This window comes from Nymphalis io, chromosome 9 (assembly GCF_905147045.1).
Source record: "Nymphalis io chromosome 9, ilAglIoxx1.1, whole genome shotgun sequence".
Taxonomy (NCBI): domain Eukaryota; kingdom Metazoa; phylum Arthropoda; class Insecta; order Lepidoptera; family Nymphalidae; genus Nymphalis; species Nymphalis io.
Window position 1 is genome coordinate 13480317 of NC_065896.1, and position 26520 is coordinate 13506836.

General features: G+C 37.4%; 2 protein-coding genes across 2 annotated transcripts; one reads left to right on the forward strand and one right to left on the reverse strand.

Moving 5' to 3' along the window:
* Nucleotides 1–700: 700 nt before the first annotated feature.
* LOC126770508 (probable aconitate hydratase, mitochondrial) lies at nucleotides 701–17255 on the reverse strand. Its single transcript, XM_050489924.1, has 16 exons — nucleotides 17005–17255; nucleotides 16642–16722; nucleotides 16359–16502; nucleotides 15253–15444; nucleotides 14419–14605; nucleotides 13166–13252; nucleotides 5805–5983; nucleotides 5523–5645; nucleotides 4926–5123; nucleotides 4111–4230; nucleotides 3761–3941; nucleotides 3083–3232; nucleotides 2631–2832; nucleotides 1933–2151; nucleotides 1528–1657; nucleotides 701–1280 (listed from the first exon to the last, which is right to left on the reverse strand). The coding sequence occupies exons 1-16, from the start codon at nucleotides 17035–17037 to the stop codon at nucleotides 1140–1142; spliced, it is 2367 nt and encodes a 788-aa protein (XP_050345881.1). The 5' UTR covers nucleotides 17038–17255; the 3' UTR covers nucleotides 701–1139.
* A 578-nt stretch (nucleotides 17256–17833) lies between these two features.
* Nucleotides 17834–25473, forward strand: LOC126770510 (exocyst complex component 6). The gene is made up of 16 exons (XM_050489926.1): nucleotides 17834–18000; nucleotides 18259–18408; nucleotides 18513–18618; nucleotides 19004–19142; nucleotides 19491–19671; nucleotides 20555–20630; nucleotides 20871–21003; nucleotides 21335–21628; nucleotides 22111–22246; nucleotides 22883–22968; nucleotides 23243–23453; nucleotides 23689–23781; nucleotides 23864–23978; nucleotides 24561–24657; nucleotides 24735–24935; nucleotides 25001–25473. The coding sequence occupies exons 1-16, from the start codon at nucleotides 17980–17982 to the stop codon at nucleotides 25239–25241; spliced, it is 2280 nt and encodes a 759-aa protein (XP_050345883.1). The 5' UTR covers nucleotides 17834–17979; the 3' UTR covers nucleotides 25242–25473.
* Nucleotides 25474–26520: the final 1047 nt, after the last annotated feature.

A 26520-nucleotide genomic window follows, 5' to 3' on the forward strand; every position in this document is an offset into this window, starting at 1 on the left:
ATTATCTGGAACATATTGAGTTTAATTTTTAAATTTATTAACAAATTTATTTAAAATATAATTATAAAAAGCAAAACATCTTTCTCGGGTAAAATAATCTTATCATAATAGAATTTTTATTTCATTTCGAATAAGTATCTTTTTATTTTATCAAGCAGATCTGTTTCATAAAAACTTAAAAATCGACATGATTGATAATCGACTCGCTTGATTGATATTCTTTATAATTATTATAGCCAATGTCTCATTACGCATATTATCACTTAACGATATTTGTTAAATTTTAAAATTAAAACGAAGGCGAGATGGCCTAGTGGTGAGAACGCGTGAATCTTAACCGATGATCGTGAGTTCAAACCTGGGCAAGCACCACTGAATGTTTGTGCTTAATTTGTGTTTATAATTCATCTCGTGCTTTACGGTGAAGGAAAACATCGTGAGGAAACCTGCATGTGTCTAATTTCAATGAAATTCTGCCACATGTGTATTCCACCAACCCGCATTGGAACAGCGTGGTGGAATAAGCTCCAAACCTTCTCAAAAAGAGGAGAGGAGGCCTTTAGCCCAGCAGTGGGACATTCACAGGCTGTTACGGTTACGGTGTAGTTTATTATTGTTATAATAATATTAGCAGTTTTAAAACACATGATTCATTAATTATATAATATAATAAAGCATTTTATAAAAATAAGAAAACAAATTACGTACGTATCTTTTATTTTATATGGTTAACATTATGTACATAAATAATAAAATAAAACAATTTACTTAATAATTGATTTATAGTACATCGAAAAAAAGTTGTTAAACTTATGACCTAATTTCATCAAAATGTTGTAAAACGCTACACTAAGTAAAGATTCTCCACTGTTAAGTATTGCCAGAGTTTGAATTATTAAAATGCACTATTAATTAATTTGCACTAAAAACTGTTCAGGCGTATATAAACACCAGTTTTATTCTACTTTATAACATTCGTAACTGCTCGTTAACAATACTGTTTAGATGCAAACCTCATTCATACGTTAAGTATCGTAAATAAAAAGTAATCTTGTCTATGGTTGTATACATTTCGCAAATCGTTGGTTCTACGTTCGACTATGTTTCAGTGCATGTACAAGTTACGATTGAGTTTACGTTCACTTCCCAGCGGCGATTTCCTTCATCCTGTTTAGAGCGGAGCCAGCCTTGAACCAGGATATTTGTTGCTCGTTCAGCGAATGGTTCAGCTTGATGCGTTCAGTTTTTCCATCTTTGTGTTTGATCTCGCAGTCGACTTGCTAAAAACCAAAAACATTTTTTAAATTATTTTAACGAATTGATTTGGATCATCTGGAGAAAAGGGTAAGAAGTATAAGCGCCGTCGACTATCTGAGAGACAAGTCACATTCTTGTGGCTGTAATTACTCTGAATCACTGCCCTTTAGAATAAAAATAACAACAGGTGCGATGAGATCATGCTTGCACCAAGTTCTACCTAACCGGATTATTCTGGATATTATAATGGTAGAGGATAGCGCGTGTTACCTTTCCAGGTGCGAGATCTTTAAGGCCGAGCAGTGAAATTTTGTCGTCGGGCTTGATCTTATCGTAGTCAGCGGCGTTGGCGAAAGTGAGCGGCAACAGACCCTGCTTCTTTAAATTAGTCTCGTGGATTCTAAGGCAGGAAGAGCAGAATTATGATTAGTCAAAAAATATTTTAAAGTATACTTAAAAGAAACTCATATAATATTGTATACTTCAAACAATCAAAATCAATCAATATCTTAATACTTCAAACGTTGATAAGCAATTAATATTTTAACTATTTTATAGTTAAATAATAATTTTTATTTATCATTTTCACTATAGTTTAATGGGATGTGATAAGGGGTCAGATGTGTTAAATACGATTCTTTCCCATTTTTGATATGAAGATAAAAGGCGCGTCACCTGGCGAAGGACTTGACGATGATGGCGCGGCCGCCCAGGTGTCGCGGCTCGAGCGCGGCGTGCTCGCGGCTGGAGCCCTCCCCGTAGTTCTCGTCGCCCACGACGCACCAGCGCACGCCGGCCGCCTTGTAGGCGCGCGCGGTGGCGGGCACGGCGCCCCACTCGCCGCTCACCTGGTTGCGCACCTTGTTCAGCTCGCCGTTCTCCGCGTTCGTCGCGCTGGAGCACAACGAGAAAATATTATCACTTTTATTAACAAACTCAACATACTATTTTAGGAGCGAGTCTATTCTCCACCAATTAAACATAAACCTTGTTTTAGGATATGGGATCACTTTTGCTGAATAGGTCAGGATCAAACGGACTAAATAACGAGTGTTCTAGACCTAGTGGCTGACTTATAAGGCAGTAGTGTTTCGGTGCGCATGTAAGCTTGTTGGTCCTGCGCCTAAATTCTCTCCAGTCCTATTGGATTGCCGTCCCATCATCCCATTTTCAAGAGTTTACCATGACAAGATGTTTTCTTTCACACTTGTGCACTATAACATGTCGTGCGCAGTTGGCTCGTCTCCAATGACGCTGGCCGCCGCGGCCGAAACCGATCATCATCACATATGTACATATATAAAAATTACAATTAATGTAAACTAATTTTCTTAACTTGTTTTAAACTAATTTAATAATCGAACTCAACTTACGTGATGAACATGTTATTGGAGATGTTGTCCAGATGTCCTCTGTACTTGAGCCAGGGTCCGGCGGCGGAGATGTGGTCGGTAGTACACTTCCCCTTCACCTTGATGAGGATTGTCATGTCCGTCAGGTCTTTGCCGTTCCATTTGTCGAAGGGTTCCAGGAGCTGCAGACGGTCGGACGAAGGTGAGACGTCCACTTGTACCTCTGAAATTTATTAATTTATCATTAGATAAATGTAGTTATAGGATATTAAACCAACATTCGCACGTTCGCATCTATATACAGCACTGAATTTTCAAGAGCTTAATTTGAGTTTATAATTCACATCGTGCTTGACGGTGTAGGAAAAATTCGTGAGGAATCCTCCATGTGTAAACGATTTTATGTCACATTTTCTTAGGGCTTAACAATTTTACTATTAAAAGTCCATCAGCATGAAAGTAGTAAGACTCACTTGATCCATCAGCGGGCGGGTGTTCATACGTGTCCTGGCCGGGGTCGAATCCCTTGGAGGGCAGCTCGTCGGCGAACGGGTCGGACAGTCTGAACTTCTTGCCGTCGGCACCAGTCAGCTCGTCGGTCAAAGGGTTAAAGTCCAGGCGACCTGCGAATTAAATACATAGCATTAATCATAAAAATAAAAATATACAATTTAAGCAATACCTTTATTATAATAGTATAAGGAAACCATCACGGGGCTAAGTGTTTTTTTTTTATAGAATAGGAAGGCGGACGAGCATATGGGCCACCTGATGCTAAGTGGTCACCAAACGCCCTTAGACATTGGCATTGTAAGAAATGTTAACCATCGCTTACATCACCAATGCGCCACCAACCTTGGGAACTAAGATGTCCCTTGTGTCTGTAATTACACTGGCTCACTCACCCTTCAAACCGGAACACAACAATACCAAGTTAAATTAATTATTTCACACCAAGACATTTGCGCTATGTAAATTAGAATAGTTTTGCATGTAACGAGTTTTATAATTATGTTGATTAGTTAATATTAATAAAATAATTTCATGCTTTTTTGTCATTAGGAATATAATCTGTTTAAGAATAATATAGTTTGCTATTATTTATTTTTTAACATAAGCTCCTCAATGGGCAGGCGTGCGTGCGTGCGTACCGGCGAGCGACAGTGCGGTGACGAGCTCGGGGCTGGTGACGAAGCAGTGCGTGGCGGGGTTGGCGTCGTTTCGGCCGGTGAAGTTCCGGTTGTACGACGTGACGATGGTGTTCTTCTCGCCCTTCTTCACGTCCTGGCGGTCCCACTGGCCGATGCAAGGCCCGCAAGCGTTGGCCAGCACCTGCGCGCAACCGGCTCATTGCAAGAAAACATGGAAAAACATCTTCCTAGCGTAAAATCTAAATGAAAGTGGAACTAGTATCAATGGTCGGTGGTAGACCGACGAACGGACAAGCATCCAACGACAGAATATCTTCATCGCTTCCTCTACGCTCGGGCGCGGCACTCACCGTCCCGCCGAAGTCCCGCAGCGTCTGCGCGATGCCGTCCCGCTCGATGGTGGCGCGCACCTGCTCGGAGCCCGGCGTCACGTTGAACGGGATCTTGGACTTCACGCCGTGGCTCAGCGCCTGCGCACACGCACACGTCGTTAGTGTATCGATCGTGGACTTGTATCTATCTGTCTATGTATATATCTCAGGGGTGCATTAATCTAATGATATGATCGCCTCGAAATATAGTTCATTCTAAAAATAAATCTATATTTTTATTCTTATTTCCTAAGTTTCTAGCTTTCCAGCAACTCTTCAGGAGTCCAATAGTTCTCGTAATATGTATTCTTGTATTACGCGTACTATCGTGTAACATTAGGAAAAGGAATCCTTTTACCGATGGTTGCTATTCGACAAATGTTTTAACTGATTATTCGCCAGGCTAACCCCTAAATAACATAGCAATCCTCAAAATAGCTCTACGCCACAGGGTAGATAATAATAGAAACAATTGATGTTTTTAAATGTAACAGGACTAAAGTAATTGAAGTATTTCTAATGTTTATAATTTATTGTTTGTTTTATACGCTCGTTATTAAATCTGCTCGTTATAATATCTCCCCCCTGATATTTATTTGAAAACATTGAACGCCAGACTGTTTCGCAAGGACGGCTTAAAATGTTTAAACTTTTTAAAGTTAGTACATTTATACATATATTTGCGAGATTTCTTAAAATTATAATGCACACTATAATAAAAAACTCGTGCCATTATTTGAAAAAAAAAATTGACTTAATAATATTATGTAGAGTGAATTATATAAATGATGAACCTCCTTGACGATACTGGCGCAGCGACCCATGTCTTCGTACGAGGAGTTGGTGCAGGAGCCAATGAGACCCACGCGGATGTCCACGGGCCAGTTGTTTTTCTTAGCGATATCGCCGAGCTTCGAGATGGGGTTGGCCAAATCCGGAGTGAAGGGTCCGTTGACGTGAGGTTCCAGGGTCGACAGGTCGATCTCGATCAGCTACAAACAATCGTTACTTTAACAAACAATGGCAGTTAATATTTAGAAACTAATATTCTTATAAATAGTTTATTCGAGATGAGAATATAATGAACATACTATTACACTCGAGGAAAAAGAAACAATTTTTGGTACTACAAGGGCAAATAAATAACGAGATAGAATGGGGCGTCGCTTCTATTCAGCTTTAAATTTTCAATTCAATTCTTGTATCTGCACGGGTGGAGTGCGACCGTTGTTCTAAGTCTTCTACTTTAGGTAGGCAGATAAGCAATTTGACCACCTGACGGTGTACGTTCACCTCGGTCCATGGACGCTGGCACTATGAGCAGTTACCGACCATGACGTCTCCACTCAGTGCAAAGTACAAGATCGCCAACAGAGGCAGTATGTAGGCACCTGGTCGTAGGGCGCCTTGGGGTCGGGCGTCAGCAGCGGGCGGTGTCGCGAGGCGGCGGCGGCGATGTCGGCGCGGCCCGTGGACTGCAGGTACGCCTCCATGCGGCTGTTGAACGGGAACACCTGCGGGACAGCCGTTCTGTACTGATCGCTGAGCTTCACTAGCTTTTCATTTGTAAAGTGACATAGTTTCGACGAAATTACACGTACATTTTTAAGACATATTCTGATACAAAACAATAGGCTTCACTATTGAGATTACGTTCATGTCCCATAACTTACACTGGTGGTGGCACCGATCTCCGCGCCCATGTTGCAAATGGTGGCCATACCGGTGCAGGAGATGGAGTCGACGCCGGGTCCGTGGTACTCGACGATGGCTCCGGTCCCACCCTTCACGGTGAGGATGCCTGCGACCTTCAGGATGACGTCCTTGGGGCTAGTCCAGCCTTTCAACTGACCTGGAAAGAAAACAATCATAAAAAAATAAATAAATAGAATTCGATAATGCTAAAAAAGTACATTTACTTCTGTATTTTTTAATTTTTAAAATTCTGTTATTAAAATTTCCCTGCTTAGTCCAATAACTAAGATCTGGCTGTAAATCTGTTATTCCCCTTTTATAATACAATCCAAATATTTGCTAAAAGTATTATAATTATTAACAGAAAAGTACGTAAAACTAATAACGCTCTTATCTGTACGATGCGGGTGACATTGTATCAACAAAGATGAATTGAAATTATATATCATTTTCAATAGAGACTAACTACTCAGGACATACCGTATTTTATAAATGCACTCTCATTATCTTGGCTCTCATAATCGTTTGGAACGGAACAGACACTAGTTGAGTTGAGGCAGCAGAACTAACGGTGTCACGCGCTTTCCGAGGCACCGTATGTGCCTGGAGAGTCTTTTAGGACTGAAATCCTTAAATTTATTTGTCAGAAAAATCGAAAACTTTTTATTGACCCGACGAGATTGAACCGATTGATTGATTGACCAACGAGGCGCACTACGTCTATATCGTTTTATGGTATATTAAAAGCAAGTTTTTTCTCAACAGAGATATTTATTAGTAGCAGTATAATTATTGTTACATTAATTCTGGTAAACGTCTTATTTTTTATCGTTTGATGATAATTTAAGTTCTATAAATAACTTCAAGAAAATACGTAATATTATTACCGTATCCTTAAAAGTACTATTCATTTATTTCATTTTAATTGACACACATTTATTGGATTGCCAGTGCTAAAACGGCAAAAAAGGTTGATGCACAAAATATACGTACTAATCATGAAACGGAGCAGGAAATATAAGAATTCTTGGTTTGAAAATGGAACCTTAATCATTTCAATAAATACACAATAGAAAATGACTGCAATATTAACCGCAAAACCTTCTTGTGATCGTAAAGCGGTCAAGGGTTTCGATTACTACACGTGACATGTATTCTAGAAAACGTATTTAATTTGCATTGTTTGTGAGTTGGAAATGTGTGTGTGTGTGTGTATGTACTTTAGCTGTCGCGTCACACGAACAGCTGAACACACTACATGAGCGGTGGTGAAGACACAAACACTGAACATCTTTAGAGGTTATGGCGGGATAAGCAAGTGTGATAAGGGAGTCTAAGATTTGTCGTACTTTAGACTCTAGGATATGTCAAATCCCGAGGCTTTAAGATAAACCATAATAATGACTTGGCAGATTGAACTGGGAGGAGATATGCGGGAAGAATGAAAATCGCCGAGTGACTTAATTCGTGTAATTGATAAAATAAATAATGACTTTATTTTTTTTTAAACGTCAATTATATAATTCAAATGTTGTAGTTACGTAAGAATATAAATTTAGATATTAATATGCAAGAGAATACAGATTATAATAACGAATTCATATTCGTATATACATATATATTATTACAATAATATATATATATAAGCACCCATCTATTGTCTGTCGACTTCATACTATATAAATAAAAGTAAAAAAACCTAATACGGTTTCTTTGTGTTCGTATGTAAGTGAGGTTTATACATAGCTAATTATATATATGTATTTTAATTGAACGCGCCCAGACGTCATTTGATAGCGCGTATCACATAATACGTCTTCATCGCAGCCAATCTAGATAAATTGTACAAATGTAACACATACCGGGCTAACTTGTTGATAGTGCGGGAAAAGTTTAAATATGATAGTTTCATACCTAAGCGTAATGCGCTTACTGTATTAATTATATCTACATTAATAATATATGTTCTTTTTTAATTTCATCAGTTTCTATAAAATGCAAAACTATTATTAATATTCTTGTCACTGTGTGAAATGTCCTTATTTTTTATCCAGAATCGCGCAAAACATTTCTACCCCCACGTTTATGATGAAATTTGAAGCGAAGTCACTGGGAACGGCGGGAGGACGGGGATATAGTTATTTTTATTTGGTAGGCAGACTGGCAAAACAAAATGTATGATGAACTTTTTAAATCCCTACATTTAATATAAACAAATACTAACTTTATTTATTTGTTTTACCAATTATATAATCTCGTACACAATATTATTATGATTATGCTTATTGATCATATTTTTTTAAATATGAATTAATACCTTGCCTCGATATTAATTTATAATTAAAAACAGTACATCTTCATGTCTCGTGTTTACATATACATCAATTTGGTCTGACTGCCTCGTGGGCAGCCCGGAGGTTGGCTTCACTGCCGTGAAGCACGAAAGGAAAACACGTAAGGACGTTGGTCTTGCGCCTGAACTCTTACCGGTCGTGTCGGGTGCCGTCCCATCGACTACGAGAGCGACGAAATAGAGAGTACACCTGTGTTTGCGCAAACACTCGTGCATTATAATATGTCCTGCACAGTTGGCTAATCTCTCTTGAGACTCGCCGCCGTGGCCGAAATCGGTTCGGAGGACATCATTCTCATCACATTTACATAAAATATTTGTATCTTTATCAATATATTCAGCCGCCCCTCTCGACTTCGTAAGTGTAAAATGTATACAGATTAACCGCTTAATTTTTCAATTTAGTTGACAACTTATGTGCCAAATTTCAGATAGTGAATAATTTATTTTGTAATTTTATCAAATTATCCGTTCTTAGCATCGTCTACGTCTAGCGTCTACGTCTCAAAAGGAGTACCCATGCTAAATTTGTGATGAGTCAGCCAGTTAGTGGTATTTCGCTTCTATATGTCAAGACCAGCTTATTAATATTATATATTAATAAACATTATGAACAAAATGAAAAATGTCTATATCGAAAGTCAAAATTTATTATTTTCTATTGGTGTACATACTTAGCAATTATTACAATTAATTATTTATGTTTATATAGTACTCATTATGAGTCATTATTGAATAATAATATTATTGTCTATTTCACCCATTAATTAGCCTATTGATCTGTAACACAAAGTTCATCAGACAGTCTAAACTACAAGCTCTTAATGTTTTATACTTAAACGTACACAGCATTGCTCGTGACACATACTTTATTTATAAAATATACTTAAAACGTAAACAAACGATAAAGTAACACGTGAATGGGGTGAGGTTTTATATATAGTTTAACAAGAAATTTACGCTTAATTTCGTTAACGTTTGATTCAATGGTAAATCTAAAGCGGATACAAGTGCGAAGCGCAGCTACTTATATTAATTTTATATACAAAAGTCTTCTCCGAATCGCTCTGCATCTTCTGTTATAAGTTTTATGTAGACTTCCCGCTATATTAGTAACCATTTAAATGGTATTAGTATAGATGGATTTAATATTTTAAGTCAGACGAGAGAATTGACATGAGAAAGTATTTCTTTCGTCAAATGCAGGTTAGAGTTGAAGTTTGAAATTGATTTGACAACTATGAAAAAAACATTGACGTCTTGTAGTTAAGGTTAATATAAGGAAATACATATGTATATACATGAACAAATCAGCGGAAACTTTTTTATAACTTTTTTATTATTATTTAACTTAACCTTAATTAATCAGTCAATTTTTTAATTGTATTTTCATGTTTTTTTTTTGTTTTTTTTTTTATTTATCTCATTTATTATTCTATTTGTAATTAAATTTTATATGTAAATTTCGTAAGTATATGTTTAAAATTAACTTCAAAATACGGTGGGTATTATTATTAAACTTATTAACACTTCCTAATTATCTAAAACATAGTACTTAAGATGTAATGACGAATTTAATTGTACACATTATGTAACCTCTGTTCTCAATTAAGTGACTATAATATGTCTTATTGACAATAAATGTCTTTAAACCTAAGGTTTACACGCTAAGAAAATGAGAGATTAACAACAAATAAATGTTACAATATAATAATTTCCAGAGAGAATTTGAGAATGAGGAAGACATTTTCACTATTATAATTGCATTTATATCGAAATGTTATACGTACTTTAAACGGGTTGTTGTAGTAATTTGACCTTTGAAAGAAAAATACAACATTGCGTAAATAAACAACGCAATTAGTAAGAGAGTCAATCAGTGATTAGAATTAAATTGAAAACATTTAAGATTAATTTTGTTTAATTTAGCCTCACACAGATTATAATTATTATTAATTTATTTACGCCGATATCGTCGCAAATTCGCAATTATATTTTACAAACGGTTTATATAACATCAATATATCTATTTAATTTTTTTTTAAATATTAATAGGCCAGCGTTTGACCGTTGACTTGCCTGATGTTAAGCATCGACACGGTCTAGCATGTAGCACGCTTACCTATAAGAAACCTGTTTACTCTGGATTTGAAGACACCAACATTGTACCTATCAGGAAATACGGATTTGAACAGACATTGCTGTACCTAGCGTGCATCCGGGCTAATTCATTCGCCTTAAGATGTTTAGTAAAATGAACTCTGAGAAAATCTGTTATTTTTAAATTTTGAAAAAAAAAAAAACATGTTATATAATACATGTTCACAAACGTGGATAGGTTTTATATTTAATTTGACATTTAATTTGTTTAGAACGTTCTCGATCATTACATTGTTCTTATCTAAACGCATACACGATTCGCTCTTTGGCGTTCTGCCACGGAAAAAATATCTCAGTATTTATAACTTTATATGTTTAATACGCCACTATAAATGCACCGGGCGCAAGTCGGTGAATTTTTGACTCGGAGATTACATACATTACGTCATCATGCTGCAAGTTCAAGTTTGTCTTCGGAATAACTTTTTTAATTATATTTATGTATGTATGTCTCTCTGTATGTATGTTGTTTGATATCTTTTTTTAAGGTCGCCTGGAAGTGATAAGGTCACGTTTTGTAGTATTTCTTATTTATATTTTTAATTTCACACTGTTTTTTTTTTTTTTTTTTATAGAATAGGAAGGTGGACGAGCATATGGGCCACCTGATGGTAAGTGGTCACCAAACGCCCTTAGACATTGGCATTGTAAGAAATGTCAACCATCGCTTATAGCCAATGCGCCACCAACCTTGGGAACTAAGATTTTATGTCCCTTGTGCCTGTAATTACACTGGCTCACTCACCCTTCAAACCGGAACACAACAATATCAAGTATTGCTGTTTTGCGGTAGAATATCTGATGAGTGGGTGGTACCTACCCAGACGAGCTTGCACAAAGCCCTACCACCAGTTTGTGTGCAGTAAACCAATACTACTATAATATATTTCTTAACGATTTATTTAATCGTATTAATAAGTGGTTGTGAATCCCACAGCTGGGCAAACACCTCCTAGTTCATTTGGAGAGGGTTTGGAGGTAGAATTTATTCCACTTCTATTCCGATGCATATTATTGGATACACATATGGCAGAGGGATATGAAATCTTAGTGGTGCCTGGTATTGAACCCGCGATCTTTTCCGTTATCAAACATTTATTATATACTATATTACCAATTATAACCAGTTCTTCGGGTAATGTATAAACAGAACGAGATATTTAAAAAAAAAAAATAACAAGAATTTACTTAAAGATCGCTTTTAAATCTGTCAAAATCGGAGATAAAATCCAACGTTATGTAACGAAATAAGATTCGTTACGGATTAAATTTTTATATTTGATTCGATAAATGATAGCGATAAATACATATTGTATTCCAACATCGTCCTTATTTATAATATACTAGTACAGTATAAAGGCTATTTTATTTTTTTTAAATCTTAAAACCATAAAAGAAAACATAATTTAAAAAAAAAAAATTAAAATATAAATATATTTTATAACGGAGCTTTAAAGAATGCAAAACTAAATCAATGGTTATCTCGCGGTGCTGTATCAATGGCAGATTGTAAAAGTATTTAAAGAAACTTTATCAGAGAACTCGAAAATGTTCTTCAACTTGATGACGTCAGTCAGCAACGTGACGTAGACGACGGCTCACGACACCCGACATTATACGATAAATTTCGTTAGTTAAAGCGTAGCAGTTCATAATAATTCGTATAGGTATTAATATTTTTTAAAAATATTATATACAAGTCTTGACGTCAATATATAACGAAAACAATTTCTACTACCAGTAGGGCTATTCTGTAAGAACAAACTCGAGCCTCACCGCAGTTATCATTAGTGAAATGTCAGAAAGTTATATGCGACATATACCGTAATAATTGTAATATTACAAATAATAATAATAATATCATCGGACATTATTCACAGACGGCCATCTGATCCCAAACTAAGCAGAGCTTGTACTGTGGACACCAGACAACTGATATACAACATAAACTATTTTTCTTTTGTAAATACATACTTATAAAGATGTAATTTTCTACCCAGACTCAGGACAAACAGACATGTTCATGCACACAAATGTCTGTCCCGGGTGGGAATCGAACGCACAACCTTCGGCGTGAAAAGCAAGTATCTACCAACGCCAACTGAACTGCCCCGGCAAATCAATATAGTATATCAATTATAAGTCGATTGTCAACATTTCACGGGTAAGTAATCAAATAAGTTCTTACAGAATAGCACTACAGTTTCTGAAATGATAACTGTTGAATATATTCCGAGCGCTCATTGGCCGCCTGCTGTGTCATCGGCTGATCACGACCAATGACCATTGATTATATTATAATCAAATCCTATTGGCCTATTGGAGCCACACAAGGAGTAAGGACAAAAAAACAAATTCAACATTGAATTAACGCGATATCATTGTTCGAGATCTTGAATAATGTGTAATAAAAATATACATATGTTATATTCATTATTATTCTACCAAACCGCATTGGAGCAGCGTGGTGGAACAAGCTCAAAAAAACCTTCTCAAAAAGGAGGGGAGGCCTTAGCCCAGCAGCGAGACTACCACAGGCTGTTACATACAGATTCGCGAAACAATGGCGGTTTGAATGTAGACGAAGTTGTTATCGGAACTTTGGAAGTTAAAATGAAGATGGATATAAGTAGTTATTTGAATAGTGTCGTGTTATACATAGAGATATTAATCGAGAACTGTTTGTAGTGCATAATACATTACAGCTGGTAGGAAATCGCATGGAAATCGGAAATCCAACAGTTTGTGTATGTCTACTCCTTCGATCAATTCTTTGTTTTTTTTTTTATATTCATAGAACGTGAGTAATAAATATAAAGAACTTACCGGTAAGCTTAACGCCGATAACTTTGGGGCACTTGAGCTCCCACGGGATGTCGGCCATCACGTCCACCGCGTCCGCGCCGCCCACGCCTGCAACGAGCCCGCGTTAGCGCGCGCGCACACACACACACGCACACACACACACACACACACACACGCACACACACACGGTCACAACAGCACATAGAGATGGCAACTTTCTTTTCATTGTTATATCTATACATTATATATGTATTCATAAGAGATATATAGGTGTTTATTTACTATTACGTGAAGTTATATAATTTCCACAATTAAGGGACTTTATAAGGCAAGATTAGCGCTTTCAAATCGTACAAACTCTCCAGCTTTATTGGTTATATATTATTAGTTAGAGATAGTTATAGAGCGTCTCTTGTGTGAGAAACTATAAGACTGCTTTCAATATACACGAAACAAATTACTTTATATTATTTAGTATGGTGTGTATCATGAAATACAGATAATCATTAAAAAGTTAAAAATTTAAGTAAAAATAAAATTCGCATTTATTTATTGAACAGCCTGTATAAATGAAACTCATGTCGATTTGAAGTTAAATTATGTAAATGACAATACTTTTTGTAACAAGCTTGTACGACTTGGCTCTGCGTTTGGCTGGTTGGTATTTGTGGGACAAAATTGGAACTGAATTTTAAACAAATTCTGAGTGAGTGATAAATTTGAAATTTTGCACATTTCTAGTGCTGTTGGCAATAAAAACGAATATACTAAATTTTATATATTTTTTTATAAAAATTAAAGATTTCTTTTTAATAAGACAGTTATAAAAATATATTTTTGATTTTAATTTTTTTTTTTTTTTCTTAAGAAAAGACAAGTATATATGTACACTAAAAAAGCAAAATTGTTAGAGGCGTTTCAGAGCTCTCGCGAACAATATGTATATAAGATTAGCTTGTGTAGTATTATATGTATATAAAATAACATAAAACCTCCAATCTTACTAAATATTCTCACGTAATTTACTCAACTTTAATTTAAGATATTTGTGACTGTAATATTACATAATGTATATTAAAAATTTATCTGCAATTGATGTATTTACTTTATAATTTTTTATTTTTATATTTTTTAATTAATTGGTGTAATGATTGATGACCTGGACGAGATAAAGTTATCTTATAACACTTAAAACAACTACAGCTTTACAGATAATATATGTCTTAGTTTAAAACGATATATATTTTTTAATAATTAAGCTAAGCTAGTCTTACCAATGCAAAGACCTCCAAGTCCGCCTCCATTGGGTGTGTGAGAGTCAGTTCCAATCATTAACAGACCGGGGAAGGCGTAGTTTTCCAAGATGATCTGATGGATGATACCGGAGCCTGGCTTCCAGAAACCAACACCGTACTTAGCACCCGCCGTCTCGAGGAACTTGTATACTTCTTTGTTGATATCCTGACCATTAGAAATAAGAAATCATTAATAAATTAAAATGATTTTATTAGCATTTTAATACTTCTCTAATTTTGTTTACACTAAAATATGATGCTGTAAGATGTTATATCATCAAAATATATGAAAAATACTAAGTGAGTGAATATCAACCATCATAGATTTTAATTATTTCAATCGCAAATGCTGTTGAGCTGAGTATATTTATCAATCTATTTATATTAGGGCCCAATTTCAATTTGGCATCAGTGATGATGATTGCTTACTTTATTTTATTAAGTTTATATAGAGATTAGTATGTAAACAACAAAGACAATAAACAACGTCATAAAGAGCAATGCAGCGAGATATAATGTACATAATTTACATTTTTCTTTCAAATATTCGTTACTCTTTTATTTTTAAATTAAAAAAAAAAATTTTTTATAGCTACATTGCAAGTTACTAAAGCTTGTGTAAAGAGTTGGGGTTCCAATACCAAAGGGACATGAGTGTCAACATCTTCACATCTCTTCTTATGTACTGTTGACCTTTTGAAGATTATATTTTTTATTCAATTTGACTATCTATACCTTTTTGATGTTGACTGTACAGCAAGTACAGTCAGCCTAATGCTAATGATTGTCTATAATAAATAGCTATATTCTCACCTTAGCTCTTGCCAAATCTTTTGCCCCTCCAACCTGTGCTTCAATCAAGTGATCGCAATGGATGGTAGATGGTACTGCGACTTTAGGTAAACCAGACGAAATAAATTGCAACATGGCCATCTGAGCGGTGGCATCTTGCATGGCAACACGATCAGGTCGGAGACGTAGGTAACTTGTGCCACGCTCAATATCCTACAGGAAAATATTTAATTATATACACATTTGGTTTTTCATACAAAAATTACAAATCTTGATATCAAGATTTTCAAGTCCAAAGTTTCTCTATAATCAGTTTAATTAAAAAACACCTTTTTTATGTTTATAATAGGAAGGCAAGGTCACTTTATGGTGTATTTATGGTAAATGATCATCACCATCGCCTCCATAGAATTTGGAAGTTATATAAGTTACATATACCATACCACTTCTGTAAGAAATCATTCCATGAATGCACCACAAACATCCAAAATCCAAGTTGTTGCTGCACGGTAATAAAATTATTGATGACCTTTTTTTTGTGAATTAGACAAACTGTACAGATATATTTTAAGCTTTATTTCATCAAGATTTTTTTATTTAGGGACAGTCATTAGATCTAACTAGATAGATTAGCATATCAACTAATATCTTAATTTTGTAAGTAAGAATTGTTTTAGCAATTTTTATATTAAATTTATGTATAAATTAATAAAATCAAAATAGTTTTAATAAAAACATATTTACAGGTATTTCTCTTAATTTTATACCTTATGTTATTAAAGCCTTTAACAAATATTTGATATTAGACGTAAAAAATACTTAACAAACATAACCAGTTAATGAATAATTGAAAAACAAACATACTTTATTAGTATCTACTATATCTTGCCAGTATAATTAACACATAATATAACCAATGTCATATCTATATGAAATTTATGAATAGACTATATAAAAAACCTAAAATGATACAAAAAAGGTATTATACTTTTTGAACATTTAATAACACTGCAGTCTACAAATTTAATCTGATATTTTAAAGTCAGTCATATTTTGTAGTGATATAAGTTAAAATACAGCAATTCTTTACTTAAGCTAATATTATAATGTGACATTAGAATGCTTACCTGTCCCTTAGGGTCATCAAGGTGAGAGTACAACACCTTTTCAGACAAGGTCATGTCACGACCTAACCTCTTCTTGACAATTTCCAAGGTTTTCGTTAATTTTTCATAAGGAAGCGGGACCTTGTCGAATTTCGACATAGCTACCTAAAACACATCACGGCACCTTTAAATAACAATGTATGAAGCACAACACGAAATTTTCAGTCGCTCTCTGATTACATAACAGTGTTATAAAATCACTGAAACACTATGAAATATAAATTTTTTCAGGGTTCTTCGGTACCTGAGCCGCTGCCGCGGTGAGGGGGGACACGCTGAAGCATCGTTTTTGGATTTCCACGAGAGCTATCCTCGTCCTGCTACCCTGAAACAAAATATATTTTGATGACCTCATACTTTTTTCAGTAATAACAAGTTATTTATATTAAATATGTGAATCGGATCCGGTTACAGATACATCTAACATAAATTGACCTCTGTTTAATTTACGTTTCATGACCTTTTTCATTCATACGTGCTATCTGTAACTCGCTATATTGATAACATCGTAAACAAATATAATTGTTAGTGCATATCCACATATGGGTAATTACGTGCAAAAAATTAATTGATTACACGTGGATTAAATTAAAAAGAAATAACTTACTTGGCCATGCAAAACTCTCGTACAGTGAGCCATGGTTGCGGGACCTATGTATATTAATATTAATTTATTAAATAAATCTTTTAATTAAATGAATATACGCAACATGGATTTTTTTTAAATACTTCGGCCGTATTTAAAACGCAATTTAATTTTCTTTATTATTAATCCAATGAAGTCCCGCTACAACCGCTACTGCGGAATAATTTGGCAGATTGGATTTGATTTGGCACTTGGGAGTTTTGGCACATGTCTCGTGCTATGTTGTCAGCCGTAACTATTTTGCCAAAATTGCTTGTAAAATATGGAAAACGTATACATATTATAATATGAGAACTTATACTAGTATACATTCATTAATACTATTTTTGGCGACTGCAAATTGGTGCGACATCTTTTTGAGGTTTTTAATAATGACAATTTTACTTACAAGTTGATAAATTTCATTTGTCTATTATAATAACTATCAATATATATGCTTAAAAATTTAATTTTATGTTAATATTAAATATGCTATGACTTAATTGTTTCATATAGTTTTAATAAAACTATTTAAATGGGAAAAACGTATTAGCATTCAAGCAACATTTATATATAGCCTGTTTTTAAAATATATGCGATTATTGTAGCTTATATTTTTAAAATGTAAACTGTTTAAACTTTTTACTAACATGATTTACTTTAAGTATTTCGTAAGGATTTTTATCAATTCTTTTAACAATCATATAAAAAAATATTGAAAAAAAAGCTTCAAAGTAACTTCGAGTCATATGATGTTATGATACAGTCAACTAATCTGTTTATGCATAATATGTCACTGTCAAATGTCAATTGTCAAGGAATTTTCATTTTTCATTTGTGAAAAGAAAATAACTAAGTTTTAATTTGAATTGGCCCTTATAATATATATTTTTTCATGAATATAATGTGAAATTATTATAACATCGTATTTTTACTACATTTACTAGTGTTCTCAACATGACCAACGCTACTATTCAGGTACAACGCCCCTTAAAATATCCAAGATATTAAGTTCTATCTTATAAGATCCATTAAAAAGTAGACGAAGTACTTTTGTAACTACGTCAATTTTGTCATTTAATAACGGATAATAAAGATTTTTTACAAACTAACCATAATAACTCAAAATGATTAAAGATTATAATCAAAATAATATTCGTTCAAATAAGCATATTATCGTACGAATAAAAATATGAACTTATTATCTATATTAATATATTTATTATTTATTTATAGGAAATAGAGGGTATAGACGATTATTGGGGTCCTGCCTTCAGGTCAGTGTATGAAGGTGAAGGTGGCCATGAAGCTTTTGTGCAGCAACTGGATGATAGGATACAGCAGCATGACAAGGAGATAGAGAAGTTATGCAACTTTTACTATCAGGTATATAGTAAATACTAGAGAAAATTCATTATGATATAACTATAGATATAACGATATAGAATGAATTACTTAGATTTATTAAATAACAATAAAACACATTTTAGGGCTTTATTGACTCCATTCGTGAATTGTTGCAAGTGCGTTCCCATGCAGAGGAGCTCCATGCTGAGATATCTAATGTTGACGCTAATGTCAAGGAGTCGACTGAAAGTGAGTTTACAACTTTTCAGAGGGTAGACATAACAAATAAATATACCTACTTATTATCTGTACATAAATGTCTGTAAATTAAGTTAACCAAAATCCTTTATGCAAAGTTTTATATAAATAAAAATAATTTAACCAGGATTACACTAATATAGTACCTGATTTCTTTAAGTTAACAGTCAGTTTACTCCTTATAATTTTAATTATAAAAAATTTTAGGAACCATAGTATTTTTTAATGTACACTAATGTATTCATATCTTTTAACAATCCTTTCAGTTTTTCCATTCAATAAGTACTATACACATATTAAGTTAAAAAACAAAAATAGTTAATTAAATACTTGAACTTTACCTAGGAGTATATTATATTTAATTAAATATTTTAAGGTCTCTGTACAAGAGCGGAAGAGCTGATCAAAGCTCGCCGTGTAGAACTAAATATAGCAGCAACAATCGAAAAAATGGAACTGTGTTTGCCACTATTGACTACATATTCAAAGCTCAAAACTCAAGTAGAAGCTAAGAGGTATGTACGTTACTAAGATATTATCTAAGTTTATCATCACTAGGGCTCGGCCGACTGTTAAATTTGGACACGTATCTGAGGTAAAACCCTTCATTAGTTTACTCTCGATAGTGGATAGCTTAGGGTTGTCAGGTAAGCATTATATTCTTTATGCCCATGCGTTTGGACTCTACTACCACTTACCATCAGGTGGAGTAGAGTCATTTGCCATCCCGGGGCATTTAAAAAAAAAAAAAGTCATATCGTAGCGAGTGTGACACAGGCGCACGCAGCGATGGCAGATCGTGCATAAAAGTATGTTTCAATATAACGCGGGAGCGCCCCCGCCTACACCGCCGAGTGCCGCAGGTACTACCCGGCGCTGAAGACGCTGGAGCAGCTGGAGCACGTGCTGCTGCCGCGCGTGGGCGCGTTCGCGTGGTGCGCGCGCATCGCGGCCGACGCGCCGCGCCTGCGCCGCGCCATCCGCGACGCGTCCATGGCCGACCTGCGCGACTTCCTCGAGCACGTGCGCACGCTCAGCCCGCAGGTGACGATCCTTTTCCGCGCTTCTTTCCCGAACCGGTCGTACTCTCTAGTTTGACTATCAGTGAGCGAGTCTAATGCTTCGCTGTCGAATGAAGCATTTTGTTTTTTTTTTTTTTTATAAAATAGGAAGACGGACGAGCATATGGGCCACCTGATGGTAAGTGGTCACCAAACGCCCTTAGACATTGGCATTGTAAGAAATGTCAACCATCGCTTACATAGCCAATGCGCTACCAACCCTGGGAACTAAGATTTTATGTCCCTTGTGCCTGTAATTAAACTGGCTCACTCACACTTCAAACCGGAACACAACAATATTAAGTATTGCTGTTTTGCGGTAGAATATCTGATGAGTGGGTGGTACCTACCCAGACGAGCTTGCACAAAGCCCTACCACCAGTAGATATATATTTTGGGTAGATGCGAGTACGCTACAGTGCGATTATATGCGCGAGAATTTAGCAGTGTTTTTCAGGATGTTAACCCGTCGTAGTGAATTCCACAAGTCTCAAACGCTGGATCGTCTATGTTGCGTTGTGATCGATTACAATTACAGAATCACTTGCCAGTGCTTTTTATTGCTTTACGAGTTCAATTAGATATATATAATCGTATACGACCTTTTTGTGTTTAAGTGGTACCACCGCCCGTAGACAATGGTGCCGTAAAAATAATTAAACGTTACTCGCAACGCCACCAACCCTGGGAACCCTAGTTATGTCTCTTGTGTTGTTAATTAAAATTATTATGTATAATAATATGCCCATGTAGATCAAACTCGTCAGTATTCATTTTGAGCCTTAAAAACCAGCACTTTAGATCCTACCACTTTCTTACCCCCAAAATTCATTGGTATAATACATAAATATCCTTTTAATGTTTAGGTTGGTGCGATGGCGTTAGTACAGACCCAAGACATGCTCGGGAGGAGTTTGGCGAATATCGTCAAGAACAGGAAAGGTGAGCTCTTAAAACAATGCTATTTTATTAAAGGCAAAAATATTGACAACCAAGAAAAAAGAAACACATAATCACTCTTTTATCTGTCTGTACGTCATTCTTAGCCCGTTTCTATAAATCTGTTGAGCTATCTGAACTATTGGCTGATATAAAACATGTATGTATATATTTTATCTCGCAAATATATGGGCAATATAGCCAGCGAAATAAAATAACATAAGAATCTTTATTCGAGTGCAGAGAGTCCGCTGCAGACCCGAGAGAGCAGCGGCCCGCAGTGCCCGCACGAGCTGGTGGACTGCAGCCCGCTGCACCGCTGTCTGCACATACACAGCGTGCTCGGCGCCAAGAACGACTTCGTGCACTACTACCGGTAACGATACTCTGTCTGATTGGCTACCTTATCGTGAGTATCATCTTTGGCCTCGTTGGTCTAGTGGCTAGATATAAGGCCGCAGATCTCGGGGTCCTGGGTTCAAACCCCAGGTCGTGCCAATAAAACGTTATTGGGTTTTCCTTCGAAATTTTCTCAGTAGCAGTCCGGAGTCTAGAAGTTGGAAGTGTATTCACTCGCATAGAGTCGTTGGTATTGTAGCGTTGCAAATATAATACATTAAATTGAACACATGAGCTTAGTTTGGCAGCAGTTAATCGTATATATAATTATGTATATGAAGCGTTGAAACAATTTGTCATTCCACCAGAGCTCAGCGCAAGCAGCAAGCTCGACTCGTGCTTATCCCCGCGTCAGGCAACCTCCACGAGTCCATACAGAACATGAAGAACTACCTCAACGCCGTACTGGGCTTCTTCATTTTGGAGGAGCATCTGCTGTCCACCGGGGCGGGGCTGGTCTCCAAGGACTGGCTGCTGGACACTTGGAGCATGGCCGTGACGAAGGTGGCTTCGACCTTGAGGACCAACACATCGCTGATAACGGACCCGACTCTGATGCTCAGTATAAAGAGGCAGATTGTGCTCTTCATAAATGCTTTAAAGTGCGTCCCATTCCAATGCATATAAAAATATATATTAATATTACATGCGATTCATCACACCTAAGATACAGTACCATCGTTTCCTAGATATATAAAATATAGCATGTACATTGGTGAAAAGTATAACTACTGAGTTTCTTGCTGGCTCTTCTTGGTAGAATCTACATTCCCCTTCTACTCCTGAAGAAGCAATATTTAAAGTTAGCATTGAATTCACCCAATATTTTATTGCTCTTATTTATACATAGCTGAGTTTTATAATTATAATTATTTTAAGTTATTTTGACGAAAAAAAAATGCTGTTTGTTTTGTTGAACCGGTGTGAAGCAGCCCTAAAAAGCAACGTGATTGGCTTCAAAGCCTCTGTGTAATTATGTTGGTACGCAACCCACTTTTATGATTATATATTTAAAATTTGACTGAATATAAAATTTGTAGTTATGTTAAACATACTTTTGAAATATGATTGTGTACTCCGATAGATGTTACGGTCTCCCAACCGACCCTCTGCCACTTCTGCTGCAAGAGATGGCCGAGCACTACACCGAAGTGCTGATGCAGCGTTGGGTAGTCGTCTTCAGGGATATATTGGATAACGCTTCCTTCCTGCCAATAGAGGTACGATAATAATAATGTCCTCCAGACCGATATCGGCCACGGCGCCCGATCTCAAGAGAGGTGCAACACAGGTGCACTCTCTATTCCCTAACTCTCATAATCCGATATGACGACAATCCGGAATTCAGACCGGAAAGAATTCAGGCGCAGGACCAACGGCTTTTTTTGCTTTCCGAGGCACGGGAGTGTACACACTTCCAATTTCCAGACTCCGGGCTGCTACTGAGAATTTTCTGACAGATAAACCAAATAACTTTTTATTTCTTAATTTTGTTTCTAAAGTTTGAAGGGTGATTGAGCCAGTGTAATTGTAGGCAGAAGGGACATAACAGTTTAGTTGGAGTTGGAAGGAACGGTTAATATATATAATATAAGTAAGAATACTTCACCAATGTCTATGGTCGGCGGTGACCGTTTACCATCACGAGGCCCACTTACCCGTCCTCCTTATGTTGCAAAGTTCTTGTATGATTTCTCCATTTTCATACAAGAACTTTGCAGTGTGAGGTGTAATTTTTTCGCTGTATTAATTATATTATTAGTATCATAGCGTCGATGCGGTTGAATTAATTGTATTATATATAAAATTTTTACTAAATAAAAAAAAAAATATATAAATCAAATCATATCTCCAAGGTGGAAAACCAAGAGCAGTTCGACGCCGTCATGGATACATTCCCGTACGACGCCGACGACCTGGAGACGCAGCCCTTCCCGAGAAAGTGAGTTTGGATCGGTTCACCTCATTACGTTTCTCTTGTTTCTTCGATATGTCTTTCTATTTTACACCTTACGAGTTGATTTTTATGTTTCTAACTCTTTCTTAAATATCATGATGATCTTCGACACGGAGCTCGAACTGCTCTTTAATCTCCCTAGGTGGGGAAATTTTAGACAAATACCTCTCTAATGAACGTTACCAAACAAAATAAACATAACAGATTTGCGCCTGTGCCAACAGTAAGTTTTGGTATTCTAACAAGTCGCTACGCGCAGGTTCCCGTTCTCGGGGCTGGTGCCGGCCGTGTACGTGCAGGTGAAGGAGTTCATCTACGCGTGGCTCAAGTACTCGGCCGGCCTGGGGCTGGGCGGCGCGCGGCGGGCGGCGGCGGCGCGCCACTCGGCCGCGCTGCTGCTCAGCCGCTCCTTCGCCGGCTGCCTGGCCGCGCTGTTCCGCCGCCCGCTGCCGCTCATGCAGCTCGTGCAGGTGCGTCGCTCTTCTACTGTCTTATCTTACTCTAGCTGTCGCAATATTATGCGATATCGATATGATTACCGAGCCGCTGCGAACGCGAGGGAGAGATGATCGAGGCACCCCCTCCTCCCACGTCTAGAGTAATGAAACTATCAAAAATAAATAGTGAGCGTTCCATGTGAAATCGGTTAGTAGTTTTTGCGACATACGGAGGTTGTACTTTCGTAATAATAGTATGATTTTCCAGATAATTGTGGACACGCAGTACCTGGAGGACGCTACGTCATTCCTGTACGAGTTCATCAGCAACATCACCGGCTCGGAGCTTGTTACGACGCAGGTAGTTATCGAGTTATCACACTTTTTTAAATTCAAGCACAGGTACTCCTTTGTTCATCTATTGTATATTTTTATTCGTGTAGACGGCGGGCAGCATGTTCCAGGCGGCGCGGGACGACGCCGAGAAGCAAATCTGTGAGAACTTGGAGAAGAAGGTCGATGAATTCCTCGACCTCGAAAACTATGACTGGCTATTAGGTATTTATAGCGACCCGTCTCGGTCGCGGTAAGAGTGATTACCCCTCACCCGTAACACCGCGGTGACTTGTGAACCTGTAAAATATATTGATGTGTGGGAACAGAATAACATCTATATCCTGTTACAATCGAAGGGGTAAAGATAAATAAACGTTAAATTTCCGAATTCTATACGATTTGCTAAAAATATTGATATATTATGCTAGTGTTGCGCAGCTACTAATATTCATATCGATTTAATTCTAAAGTTTCAATGACAACGTCGATATTCAAATCGCCACTCCTTCGTGAATTCATAATGAATTTCATACTCAAGACACGGTAATAAGACCTCGGACAATGATAGTGTAAATTCAATGTCAAAGCTGCTACTTTACTCGTCCGTTGTCAAGTGATAACCAATTCACCAATTCAAAGCCAGACATTCAACCTTCCTTTGTAAGCCGTCGCGGGGGATGGTTTTGGTTTCACGGAGGTACTAGATCTTTGGGTACACTTATAGATTACGTGCTTTTCGAGATGTCATATGAAATTCTCCGGGTGAGTATCGTATTTTGGTTTTGCGTAGTATTTTGCTTTCAGTCGAACCGACCGGCCAAGCGTCGTCCTTCGTCACCGACATGCTGAGCTACCTGACGGGCGTCCTGTCGTCGCTCGAGCAGCTTCCGGAGAGGGCCCGGTTAGTATTCTCAATCGAATAAGACCGAGTCCGTAGCGCAGTGGGCGCGCCCGTGCGAGTACAGTGCTGCCCCCCAGCGCGGCGGCGGCGCGCGCGGCGGCGGCGCGCGTGTCGGGCCGCCTGCGCCGCGCGCTGCTGTCGCCGGCCGTCCGCCAGGTGTCGTCGGGCGCGCTGTACCAGCTGGACCTGGACGTCATCCAGTGCGAGCAGTTCGCGGCCGCCGAGCCCGTGCCCGGCCTGCGCGAGGGCGAGCTGCTGGAGCACTTCGCCGGCCTCAGGTACCGCGCCCGCGACCGGCCCCGCCCGACCGCGCGCGAGCCCCCGTGACCGAGTGCCCTTCCAGGCAGCTGCTGGACCTCATAACGGGCTGGGACTGGTCGTCGTACCTGCACGACGTGGGGCTGGAGGGCGGCAAGTACGCGCTGGTGTCGCCGCGGGACGCCGCCACGCTGCTGGACAAGCTGCGGGAGGCCGAGCAGAAGTCCTCCGTCTTCTCCGTGCTGAAGAAGAACGAGCGCGACAGGAGGAAGCTGCTCGACACGGTCTTGAAGCAGCTCAGGCAGCTGCAGAACCAGGACGGATAGATATTTGATTTACGTCAATTCTTGGTATACTTATTAGTGTATAGTAAATTGCTGTATTTAAAAAAATGCCCTATTTCCTCTAGGACGGTTTCTACTGCCGAGCCGTTTTTTCATATATGAGCAAATAATTAATAATTGCTCGCAAATTAAGAAATTTTTTTTAATGAAATGGGTTATAGTTGGTATCTTATATTTTTAATGCGATATTTATATTACACTATCAGAGAAAATGTCTTCGTGTTTTATTTCGATTTAGTGCGGTGTTGAAGACTAAAGCTGCGCATACACTACGCGCGGCAGCCGCGCGAGACAATATGTAGATATGAATTCAGTAGACCGCGGTTCCCGCGCGGCAAACGATCCAACTAAACTGCCCGCGGCGAATAGTCAGATTAAAGTCATATAGTATAGTATTGTATTAGTTGACGGTACCGTTCGTTGTCCATTGACATATTGCCGCGCGAGCCAATTCACAAAATCGAAAACTTTCCAGAGAGAACGTTCTTTTCTGATAGGGAAACTTCGATATGCAGGAGAATTTGATACAATAGTCTTCATTTCACAATGAGCAAACCTTGATCCTGTAAAATAAAAATAGATAAATTTAAGTAAATAACCCCATCTTTAAATTTGTTTCATGCTACAGTAGGCTTAATAACATACATTGTAGAAACACACAAACAGTGTAGTCTTATAATCCTCTAGAGGTGAGCAGAGAAGAGAGAAGACAGGAATTTCCATTGAAATAAGAGGAGAGAAGATGTAAGAATAGCACTTATTTCTTCTCATCATAACATTGCTTTGGTGGATACTTTACTCTCAATGTAAATTGGCGTAAGCTTTAAAAACTTACATCAAATACTTGTAAATTCGTCTTACCAATACAAAACCCGCCAACGAGCGGATCGTCCCGCCCCGCCCCGTGTCCGTACCGCGCGGCCGCCGCGCGACAATGTTTGAGGGTTTTACGCGCGTTATGTATACGCAACGTAACGCAGGTATCCGGTTCGCTTTTATTTTATCAAATCATGTGCTTTTAGTTTTTTTTTTAAAGATGACATTGTTCTCGTGCCAGACTTACGATGTCACTAAGTAATCAATGTGCCACAATTTTTAAACACACGTGTCAATTCGTCACACGTTCTATAGATCTGATACATCACTGGTAGGGCTTTGTGCAAGTTCGTCTGGGTAGGTACCACACAATCATCAAATATTCTATCGCAAAACAGCAATATGCTCGTCGGCCTACCTATTTTGTAAAAAAAATCACAATTTT